Source organism: Rhagoletis pomonella, unplaced genomic scaffold, assembly GCF_013731165.1.
Source record: "Rhagoletis pomonella isolate Grant_MI unplaced genomic scaffold, Rhpom_1.0 Rhpom_scaffold_00009, whole genome shotgun sequence".
Classification (NCBI taxonomy): Eukaryota; Metazoa; Arthropoda; class Insecta; order Diptera; family Tephritidae; genus Rhagoletis; species Rhagoletis pomonella.
The window spans coordinates 30,366,278-30,379,304 of NW_023458563.1; the positions used below are offsets into that span (position 1 = coordinate 30,366,278).

At 43.1% G+C, this 13,027-nt stretch overlaps 1 protein-coding gene across 1 annotated transcript; it reads left to right on the plus strand.

The window, feature by feature from the left end:
• Positions 1–2,997: 2,997 nt before the first annotated feature.
• Positions 2,998–12,692, plus strand: LOC118745711. Its single transcript, XM_036479323.1, has one exon. It carries the CDS (start codon positions 3,011–3,013, stop codon positions 11,099–11,101), a length of 8,091 nt encoding a protein of 2,696 aa, XP_036335216.1. The 5' UTR covers positions 2,998–3,010; the 3' UTR covers positions 11,102–12,692.
• Positions 12,693–13,027: the final 335 nt, after the last annotated feature.

A 13,027-nucleotide genomic window follows, 5' to 3' on the forward strand; every position in this document is an offset into this window, starting at 1 on the left:
ATGTTCTTGCTGTACTATATTTAGTACATTAGGTACATCTGGGTTAATGTATGTTTGTAATAATTTAAAGTTAATAATAAGTTATCGTGTTTGTATGTATATTTACAGTCCTGAAGATGACCTCAGATTGGTCGAAATATCAATAGAACGAAGTTTTTGTGTTTTATTTAATTGCTGAGCCTCGAACTTGTTAACAATGATTCATAGTCAGGATTTTTTTTCAAAAGACTTCGAAATTTTAAAGATATGATTAATTCAAAAAATTATTTAAAAAAATCAGTGCAATGTAGAATAACAATATGGGCACCAAATGAAAGAGAAAATTCCGTTGAAGTTAAAAACAATAAAGTTTTTTGGTTTACAAGGACGAATAGGTATTGAAAATGCGCTTTTAATAAACTTTATCTTTTCAAGTTAATAAAGTTTGCAGGACGAAATTCGATGATGTGGTCGTATGTACATATATTAGTCCCCAATCAATAATTTTTCCAAAAATAAATATTGGAAATTTTGGATTTTTAGGGACAAAGTTTTTAAAGGACATTTTCTATACCCATTCGTCCTGATGCACCAAAAAAATTTATTCTGTTAGAATTCTACAGAATTTTTTCTTATACTTGATACCCTTATCTTTATACTACATTGCACGAAATTTTTAAATAATTTTTATAAGTAATCACATTTTTTAATTCCAAAGTCCTTTTAAAAAGTACTGACCTCAGAGAGAAAAACTGATGTGTTGATTTTTTTAAATATTCGTAATGATTTTCTATAAAAATACTGTTCAAGCTTTAACCACATAATCCACAGTTACAAACTGTATACAAAATTTAGGAATATTCCACACATTTTAGTTTTTTTGATCTGATTCTTTAGAACATTTTTGGGTATGCAATTTTAGCCTAATGCAAGTTTCAAACGGCTAAAAAATCACGTTGATTTATGAGAATTTTTTTTTCCATATAAGCATGAATTTCTTATGAAACAAAATGCCGGAGACCGCAACAACAAAGTTTCAAAAAATCAACGCCATTTTTTGTAAATTACACTTGTTATATAACAAAAAAACCGCAAAAGAAGTATCCAAACAAGAAACAATTATCAAAAATTAGCGCGATTTTTTAGCTGATTGAAACTTGTTGTTGTTGTTGTTGGCTTCTGTTTTTGTTACGGGCAACTGTTTGTTTACTTTTTCGCTTTTGGGAGGAGCGCCAGTTTTTCTCTTTGGCTTTTATAACAATTAAAGATTTTTCTTCCCTTTATAGTTTTTAAAAATAAAATACAGTCTCATTCGCCTTCAACAATTTTTCCGGCTTTCCACTGTTCTAGTTCTATTTAAATTTTAAAAGACTTTCAGCATAATGTCACTTGCACTTCGTACAAGAGAGTTGCCACATTGAACAAGATATGTTCGATCACGAGATAGACTTTCCTACTATCAGGAAATATTAAGTTTTTTATTTTTTTTAAATCTTGCGATCAGCGAAAAAAATATTATTTTCGGGAAGGCAGTAAAGATTATGCTGTCTTTTAGCTGCATACTATTAACATTTTTATTTATTTATTAATTTTAATTTTTTTTATATTTTTTATGCTGCTTTTCTCGTACGTTTCTTAACCTTCAAACTCTAAGTATTTTTATAAGACTATTTATTAGTGTACATATTGATTTCCCAAAATTTTAATCTTTACACATTCATGTTTCTGGCATGCGGGGAACGATATGTACTTGCCGATTGGTTTTACAAAAATTATTTAAAAAGCAGACGCCTCGGATGCTCAGCAAATAAGTTAATCGTTTCTGCAATTATTTCACATAGATTCTCTAAAACAAATTTTCGATGTATGCTTATGTAAAGTTTATAAGAAATTAAACTGACAATTTATTAAAACTAGTGTAAATATTTATAAATTACAATTGAGGAAGAAGATGCAATAATGGCTCAAAGAGAGATGTGCCCTTTTTACGTAAAATGGATCAATAGAAAGAAGTAACATATGAAAATAGCGGAAATTTGTTTAGTCAGCGCACTTACAAAAATACTGTTTTTGTTTTTGCCTTGAGTTGCTTCTCTCTCCTTACTTTGCAAATAGCGTTGTTGTTGTTGTTGGATTTTATACCGTTTTATATGTAATACATTTTTCGAAATTGTAATTAATGTAAGCAAGTGTGTTTATATATGTATGTATGTCATCACCATTCTATTGAAACAAGATTAAAATTTTTTTAATTTCTTTGTTTTATGAAAAAAGGACACATCTGCCTCTTCCCTTTTTCGCATTTTTTTGAGCAATAATATGGAAGACATATTTTGTTAGTATGCAAGTTGGAATGAGAATATAGAAGTATTAATGGCTATCAAAACCTTCTTTTATTTACTGCAACAGCGCAAAAGTTATCACACATCAAAAACCTTAAACGCTAATATTTATGTATCTCAAAAAGCAGTTTTAACATAAGTGCCCTTATTGTTTCTAATTCCTCAATTGTATATTGTACATATATTAAGCTTAAAAATAGTTTTTGTAAATATCTATACTATGCATTATGCATATATGTACATACATCAACAAAAAATTAAAATCTATATGCATGCATACATGTGTACTACGTATGAAACATATTCTCAATTTCAACTTAATACCACTTTTGTATTTTTATTTTTTCTCTTTCTTTTTCTTTACTCTTTTAATGGATTTGTTTGGCATTGGTTACGTCACTTACTTGCACCAATCTATCACTACCTCCTATAAATCTATATATGTACCACTTCCATTTTGATATTACCTACAATAACTACTACATCAACAACAACCGTTTGTTGCTGCTACGTGTGTTACGAATCTGAATATCGCTGTTACAAATTTTGTATGTATGTTAAATAAAAAATAATAATATTTATTAATATCAAAATATTATAAATGTATTTTTATAAATATTTTATAATTTGAATTTAACCGCTTTTACCGGACTGCCTTAAATACCATACCGCTCTTATACCGGACGGCTATGGTTTCACTGGACGATTTCACTGCGATTTACTGCTTCGACTGTTCGACGAATTTTTGGAATTTTTTCGGTGTATGTGTAGACCTTACGACAGTGCTGTTGGTCAATAACGAGAACAATGGACGCAGCGACTATTTGGGCCACTATGCTAGCGTGCGCCCTGAAGTTGGCTTACTGACTTCAACTGCGCGCACCTTCATACAGGAGGGCGTAACCACCGAGTACGCCACGCAAGTGGTGGGCACCATACTGGACAATGGGCGTTTGTATGCGCAGTACCTTAAGAAGAGTTCACGCGTGCTTTACGACAATGGCCAGCAGCAGCCACATCAAACTGCCGTGTTACCCACAGCCATTACCAGCTGGGTGGGCGATAATTTGGAGTTGCAAACGAAATCACTGTTGGAGAGCCACAATGATCTGTTTAACGCCGATCAGCCGGATTGGCAAGACATCGATGATCGTTTGCTAATCGATGGCAGTGCTTTTGTTGGCAACACGGATTTCGTTGGTTTAAGCGAAGGGAGAAAAAAACAGCAAAATTCAATCTCCACTGCTTATCCGACATTTCCTTCCACCCACATCACTACAAACTTTAGTAGTAGCAGCAGTAATGGTAGTAGTAGCAGTGGTCGCAACGGTACGCGAAATTGGCATGCCGATGTTCCCTTGCACAAAGCGAGCCGAACAGGACAGCTGGAGGAGAATGCGCGCGAATTGGAAGCGAACAAGGTTCTCCCTATCGCCGACTTGCCCACGTACACAGTGCGCAATCACTTCTCGCCGAGTGGTTTCTCAACAGAAATGAACTTAAATCAGGTACATTTGCCCCAGCATCCGGTAAGTGGTGGTACTGGCGAATCCTCGCATATATACAAAAAATTTGGCAACAATGAGTTGATACTCAATCGCTCGCCAAAGCTCTATTACCAACAGCTGATGGGTGCTAACGGTGGCATTAGTAGGGCTTTCAAAGCCGCACCGGCAGAAGCCTTTTTAAATCGGCAGCTGTCGACCACCACTTATTATGGATTCGCGGACTTTACGACTATTGTTGGCGACAGTGTGATTGTCTTCTCGCCCAGCACCTCCACTGAGAACCTGAACTTGGGCCATGTGACGTCGATAAAAGGCGAGGCGACTTTGGACGCCATTGGTGACATTAACAAGCCTCAGGTGTCTACAGTCGCTATAACAGTGGCTATAGCACCAACGCTAGCTGTCAACACACAGTTGCTATCAACAATGCATATAGCTGATCCGAATAAGTTTACTGAAAATAGCATCAACCTTGAGGCCGGAGCTGCCTTGATGCCATCACAAATACCAGAAGAAATTACGTCACATGAAGTGGCATACAGTGCGGAAGAGAAAGCGACAGCATCGGTTGCAGATATGGTGAAAAGTAACGCACCCAGTAGCATTCAGTTTGGCGGAACTGAAGCGGATAGTAAATTGAACATTGGCGAAAGCCACCTCACTACCAACATGCAGACGCTTGCGACATACTCGCGTCCATCTGATCAAGAAGTTTTGGAAATATACGCCTCACTGTCACGCGCAGAGGCATCACGCAAATCGGCCACTACAGCAGCAGCTGCACATTTAGATGTAAAAATTATTACTGAGCAGCTAGTTGATGAAAGCAAAGCTATCTATATGATGGAAGCCACTTTGCAAAGCAGTGAGCCGCGCAGCACTGAAGCTGCCACGCCTAATGCAGCGGTGGATATTGCTCAGCCCAGTACCAGTTCTTCCGGGAAGATGTTAGGTGGTGCAACCACAATATTCTTCGAGGACGACCCTTTTGCCAACTTCGTGGAGCCCACAACTACCGCCGAAAGTGCAAAATTAGACTCCGGTGCCACCATAATGGAAACCACGGATGTTTCGGAGCAAGATACGTCGCAAATTGGTTACGAAACAACAACAACCAGCAGTGATACAACCAAAGAGGAGTACGAAGACGTGGATGAAACAATCACCATCGAACCACCAAAAATTATTACTTTCCCGAATAATACTAAACAAAGCATGGAGGGAGAAGCAGAACGGGATACTGCATCAGCGCAGGAAGCAGAGGCGCAACCTGCAGACAAAAATGTGCCAGCCGTTCAAGTAAAGCCAACGTCCAAAGTCAGCGTATTGGAGATCAACACCGACGACGATGTGGCGGTTATAGATGATTGCACAAGAACTTCCCAAGTTTTTCTTACACAAATTGCCCAAACAGTAACCAAATCAAGCGCTCTGTATGAGAAGGGCGATGACGGCGAAATGGCCAAACCCGGGACGCCACTGCCGCCAACCTTTGACATTTTTGAAACAACCAAGTATTATTGCATAAAACCTGAGGCAACAATAGTAGTAACAGCAACCAGGGGCCCAACTGACAGTTTTACTATAGAGGAGGAGGAGGAGAAACGAACGCAAGTGCAGAAGCCACAGGCACAGGATGCTAATGCAGCGGAAGTTACCGAAAATTCCGTGAACGCCACGAATGCGGTTTCCGCGCCTAAAGCAAGCACAGTAATCGAAACTACCAGCGATGCACCTAATGAGAGCGAAACAACATCAAGCGCTGCTCAAAGCGAAATAGAAAATGAGGAGGATGCAAATAACGATGCCGATATGGACGTCGACACTGAATTAGAAGACGCAGTCTATTCGACTGAAGAGGAGTCAGGAGAAGAGATTGAGCTAATTTATAAGACGCTCTACACGACGTACACATACTTGACCACCTTCTTTAATGACGACAGCAAAACCAGTATCTCAAGCCACACGGAAGTGCTCACCAACGTTGTGACATCGACTTTGGATTTGGGAGCCAAAGAAATAGAGCCAACCGCCATAAACCGGCAGACAACGGCAGGCACCTTGCGGGCAGAAGATGGAGCCAAAATGCAGCCACAGCAGGAAGACTCTGCAGGCACTTCGAAATTTATACTGCCCACTGAGTTGGAGAGTATTTTGCGGGAAGGAGAGCATACCAGGGAAAGCAGCGCCAATGACTACAATACGATCAACGAAAAATCTGAGCAAGCGACCACGTTTTTGGATGACAATAAACTACTCAAGACATACTTTACCACCTACACGTATTACACGACCATATTTGTAGACGGTGAGACGGAGCTCATGTCTAGAACGGAGGTTTACACAAACTTCGTTACAGACTCCATAGCGGCCACAGCCGTGCTCGAATGGAGTAAGTCGGCACACGCACCGGAAGTTAGTATTGCGAAGGAGATTGGGGAAGGAAGCAATTTAAATAAAGTCAATGAAACCAGCGAAGGCACTGCCAACGACCATCAACTATTGAGCTACAGCACCATGATACGCGGGCATGCCACCTCCGCATACAAAAGCCATCCAGAGCCAGATCTTAGTAACTATACATCCGTCATGCTGGTGACTGACGTGCGTTCGAGCAGCTCGAACGGTGACCATCACATCATCAATCAAAAACAAGGCTCCTTCGTAGACGACCAAATAAGCTCGGAAAGTAATACCGATGAAATAAGACCGTCAGCCACTTTACTGCTGCAGACAAGCTTCACCACTTTCACCTACTACACGACAATGTACAACAACGATGCGACAAATGTCATAAGCCGCTTGGAGACGATTACTAATCTAGTCACCGAGACATTGCAGGCAAGTAAAACCGAAAGTGTTGAGGAAGCTATGCTGCCCATTACATATTTCACCACATTTACATACTGGACCAAGCTCGCAAAGAATGGCGAAATCACGACGCTCAGCCGGGAGGAGACAATCTCCAACATTGTCACACCGACCACTCTTACACCTATGGGCGCTTCGATTGCGCCCAGCATCTTGCTGCAAGACACAAATTCAAGAGCTGAAGCCGTAAATTCAGCGAACGATGAGGTGGTACAAATTGCCAGCGACACGCCTACTCCGTCGATTAGTGTGCCAACAAATGAGCTGCATGTGGTCGAAGTAAACAAAACCAGAGTGTTTGAGCCCACGACCTACTACACAACTTACACGTATTATACCACTTCATACGATGGGGACAGAGCGATAACAGATTCTCGGTTCGAAACAATAACAAATTTGGTGACGCCTTCTATAATTATTTCGGCTGCAACCCCAGCAGTTGAGGGGGTTGGTACTGCCACCAGCGATAATAGCGCGCCAAATGAGGGAGAGGGTGCTAATGACGGCATTACACCTGCGCTTTTAAAAGATACTCCTTTGCTGCTTTACGATTACAAAAAGATTATTGACTCGGACGGTATTAGTACACTTCACTTCACCACGGAGATATTATCCACAATCGCTGCCGATGGCTCGCCGTCCGAGTTCATTAGCAGCACATCGAGTTTGTATATTGACGAAGTCAAGAAAGCGCTGCTGCCGAGCACTAACGGAGTAACGGTGAATGTGGATGGCAGCACTGCGCGCCAGTATAAAACGGGGTTGGTACGACTGATAGAGGGCACACGCATCGGCAACCGCACAACCACCCTATATCAGTCCAAAGTTATAGGCACATTTATAGAGAACCGTTATGCTCAAATTATTGAGAGCACGTCTAGTTTTATTTTTGAAACAAAGAAATTGAATGGCAATAATATCGCCACTGGTGTGTCTATTGGACCAACTCTTACAATGAGGTCATCTCCAGAGATAGAAGCCACAAAAATAGCAACTCTGGATATACCAGCGGTCCGCACAAGTATTGCGGACACTGGCTCGGAAGAGAGCGCCACTGATTTGCCCACAGATGGTGAGGACGCTAAAGAAGATGATGAGGACGAGGATGGTGACGATAACAAAGCCCGTTTGCCCTTCCAATCGAAGAAACGTACTTTTACGCCAGTAATACGGCCATTTGCTTCGCGAAATCGACCGCAGTTTGCACCTAAGAAGAAGAACGGTGCACCAAGTAGCGCTACAATTATAACACGCCTTGATTTCACACCAACTATAACTGCTACACCTGCGATAAAATCCAGCGGTCGTTTTAGCACGAGAAAAGGCGGAATTTATAGCAGCCCTGTATCATCAGGCACTTTTATTGCTGCCACTGGTTCGTCGTCTCGTCGATCCTTCGGCAGACCTATCAAGCCCTCACAGGTAGCTGGCAATGGTGCTGGGCTGAATTCCCCCGCATTAGCGTCCACTAGTGGGTTTGGAGGTGGTAGAAATAGACTTTCGCCTTCCACTCGTCCAACGCTGCAGTCCTCTACACGTCGCGCAGGTGTTTTGATACGGCCTTCATCTCCTGGTAGCTTCCGACCAGGTTTCTCAACTCCCTATGCTGGAAGTTCACGCGGACGCATTAAGCCAACAGGTTTGGGGTTGCTTGGCCAACAAAATACCCCAGCGGAAGGCATAACTACTTCATCGCCAGATACAAGCGGCGAAGAAGAGTCGACTACACTGCAGCCAGATGAAGGCGAAAATGAAGAGACCTCTGCAGATGTCACACGCCGAAGTCAAAACCCATTGTTGCGTTTTCGCAGACCAATAAATCGCCCAGCTGGTTTTACGCCGGCCAATCAGCGTACCAGCAGTTCTAGCGGTGGCGCAATCTCGCCTCGGCGCAATCCTTTGACAGCTCGTGCTAGATCGGAAACTACTACGCCCACCACTACAACGACAACACCCCAACCGCGGCCACGCAGCTTTCAACGACCACAAATCGGAAATATACCAGGCAAACCACGCCCACAAAACAGTCTCTTTCCGCCACGGGGACTGCTCCAAAAGCAAACAAATCAAGATGCCAACGAAGCCAAAGAAAGTAAAAAAGATGAAATCACTGAAGGAAACGTAGATGGAGATGATGATTCGGAGTACGACGATGAAGACGAAGAAGATAACGAAGATGATGCCTATGGTGAGAACAATCGGCGTCGTCGCTCTAGTACCAAACAATCTAAATCGTCGACTAAGTCAGTGGCTTTAAAATCTCAAAAAATCTACAAAAACTCAAAGCCTTTTACAAAATCTGAGCGCTCGTTACGTGTACGCCGTGAAACCACTACCTCTTTGCAAAGGCGCAGTAATTTTCGTAACAGATTCCGTCGCCCGAAGCTTACATCCACTGCCGAGGAACGCAATTTCACTGAGGACGTCGAACCAGAAACCTCCCCACCACCCACCACAACAGCAACGCGTCCACGGACCAACGGCCGTTTTGCTTCACGCTTCACGGGACACCACAGTACGCAAGCAGCCACAACCACAACAGCAAGCACATCAAGCCATCGTACTATAAGACCCACGCGACCCACAAATGGGCGCGCACAGTTCACATTGCGAGAAAAAGACACCACCACAACGCAGAAAGTTCTGACGCGCCCTGGCACTAATAATTTCCGTCGACCACAAACTGCGGCTTCTTCCCGACGTACACCACCGCCATCGGCTGGAAACAGTCGGCGTTTAAAATCTTACAACAACAATTTGTCACAGGACACATCCTCCCGCAGTCCATCGGCGAGGGGACGCAACAACTTAAGTCGTACGCGCACAACAGTGCGTGGACGCAGCCGAAATGACTACAATGCCGATACGGTTGAGATACCATATGACGGCACAATCACCGTCACGCACGTCATACCAGCTGAAGTCACGATCCCAGTCGTCAATGGCAAGTTAACAGAATACAAAAATGTTGTCACGGCAAAGACGAGCACCGAAGTGTTGGGTCCGCAGCAATACACCAGTTTTGTCGGCGGCAACGGCCAGACTATGTTGGCGTTGACCCGCGAAGACTCCAGCATAAATTTCGGTGGTGCTACTGAGATTACACAGTTTGTTCTGCACGAGTCACCGACAACTACTGTCATCTTCACACCAACAACAATACGTGGACGCAAAACATCGTTTTCGCATGTCATACCATCGACGGTTTATTCAGTGGAAAATGTCGTTTCCACATCACAGCCTCAAATATCTGCGAATGCACCCTTGGCCAACATCTTACTATCACAACTGCTGCTCGGCAATATTGGTCTCCCGGCGGCGAACCCCTTGCTTGGCGCATTTGGTGCGGCAGTGACACCAGCAGCGAATCAATTGGCGGTGGGTGCACCGGGCACCCCAGCAACGCCCGTTACTGAATACCGCACACATACTTCCACCTACGTGACCACAGTTTTCGAGGGCATGTCCACCATACTGCCGGTGACATTCCAGGGTAAAAAGATACTTACCACCGTCTACGATACAACCGCACAAACAATAACAGCCACAGAATTTGTCACCGACACCATTGTGACCACACCGACGCCACAACCCCTCGTAGCACAGGTACCGCAGGTCAACAGCTTGCTGTTGCAACAACTGCTGTTACAGCAGCAACTGCAGCCGCAAATCGAGACACAGCAACCGATACTACATTCGGCGGCCCCGCAGCTGCTGCTGACAGACAACCTACAGGATCTGGACACAAACAATATACGATCGTCTAACGATAATGATAACGACATACCCGTCGTCGAAGAGAATCAGTCGAACAAAGTGGTCCGAAAGAAGTCACGCAAATCGGGTAAGTCACACAAGCGGAAACACCAGTCAGTACCGGAGGAAGCGCCGGATGGCTCTAGCGTCATTACCCTGTATGTCTCAGGGCGACGTCCAGGTGAATTCAGTACTATTTTGAGCACAGTGCCCTTGGGATACGAGTCAACTCTGCATAAGCGCCAAGCGCCTGGCGTCGTGAAACAATCTGCCAGAATTGATTCCGTTAATGATTTTTACTTGACGGATGGTAGTGAGATTGTGGCGGAATACATATTACCAGAAGAGCTGAAAGAAGCAAACGCGGTGCCTCAAATCGACTTGAATATGCTCGAGAGCGGCGAAAATCACCTGCTTGACCAAACGCAATCATTAGAGAGTATTGTCGGCGACGTGGGTACTTGGCTCGCTAAAAGCACGCAATTACATGACGGTCAAACAGCGCGTAAACTGCTAGCCACCAGTGCACTGCAGAGAGAGGCACTTCAACATGTCGAAAGTCGTTTGGTAAGACGACAGCCGTTGCTCGACAATTCGACGGACAAACCGGATGAAAGCAGAAAATACTATAATTTTTTAGTTTAGCTGACCTTACTGTGTTATCATCCCCATGCCAGTTCAAGGTCATTAATTTCGATTCAAAAAGCCCAAACTCAGCTAAAAGTAGTTTGGATATAGGTATTTATGAAAGGAACAGCAGTAAGAGCAGCAGTTCACACATTAGCAGCAAACGCATGAAGGTGTACGACATCAACAGAGGAAACGGCAGAGCCAGTAGCAATGACGCGATCTTTCGTAAATACTTGGGGAATAACATAATATACACACATGATTTCAATTTCAAAGGAAAGTCAACTCAAATACATAAAAACCAAATAACGAAATCAATTAGATGTAAAGACATTGTGTCTGCTAAAAAAATCGAACCACACATATGCCATAAACAAATTAAATCATACTATTAATCAATGTAATATGTTACAGAATAGGAGGAGAAGGAGTACCACGCATTCGATGGCCACTGGGAAACGTGCGAAATTAACTAGCGAAAATTCCACAACAGCAGCAAATATTGACTATGAAAGCAAATCCGCAACTGCGAATGAAACAACAATGATTTCAAGCCGCGCCGTACGGCGTAGGTATAATAAGGTGCTCGTCCGACGGCAAAGATTGAAAACCGTAACAGCGGAGCTGCCCGACAGTGAAGCAGAAGAGGCGCTCACTGCGACGTCTACTACTACAACTTTGCCTTTGCGAAAGATCATTGTCATCAAACAACAGCGCCGGCGACCGGTAGCGAGGGCAGAACACAACCTGAAAAATAGAACGGATAAGGCAAATGATAGAAAAGTCTTGAGCGCGCAGAGTTCTGTATTTCCGAGCAACTTGACAGCTATCGAAAAACATAATGATAGTATTGGCAACGCATCCGCATCGCCAGTTGACATAGGCCACACGACGACCCCAGTAAAAAGCAATGTCCAGAGCCACGGCCGCAGCCGCGTGGTGAGAAAACGTATACATCGCAAGCTTCGTGTATTTGAACTAACAGGCATGGCTAATCAAAGCGCCATATCAACAACAAAACCAACAGTGCAAGTTAAGCCACAGCTGGCATTCACTGGAATAGAAACTGGAATAGAAACTGGAATAGAAACTAAAGCTGCAACAGAAATGGTGCCCATAATCCTCGACTTGCAAACAAGAACCAAAGAAAGTGTGCGCGAAATGACACCATCACGCACGCGGAAGAAACGGCGGCGCAAGAAACAGGGACGTTCGCGGATGAGCTCACAGACCCAAAATAAATCAGACAAACGTGAAATGCAAACAATGAATGACAAAGCGTCATCACCAATTTCACTGTCTATTGCACCAACTAAAGCCCTACCAGCAATTTCAAATGTTTTATCAAATGCCATGCGCTCGATGAGCAAAATCTATGCCACGGTTCCAGCATCGGTAATTAGTAGTAGCGACGCTGAAATTCAAGCAACGCCAGCACTCGAAACCCAAACATACATTAAATACGAAGTCGCTACCAACGTGCAGTATGTGACAAACGTACGTGCACGCACCTATACATATGTTGTTGATCGCGTGCACGAACAACAACATCACGTCGAATCTTCCACTCTGGTCCGCATGCAAACGCAGATCGTACCGATTACAATGAGAATAACACTGACGCTAACTAATGTCTTAACTCAGGCCGCGCCAACAGCGGGGCCAACGCAGTGAGAACAGGTGACGACTGCAATATGCATGTATGTATGTATATGGAAAGACCATATCGCACACTTAGATCTAAAGTACGATCAACTCAAAAAAAAAAAATTATACCATTTTTTGCATTAATCAATACATAGCGCTTATCTCCAATGAATGCAAATATTTTTTCTTCATCATTATGCTTATATACACTAACTAAAAAAACTCCTGTTACACCTGTTTTTGTATTAAACAATTGCGTTGAATTTTGAGTTAGCTCACTTTAGATCTAGGTGT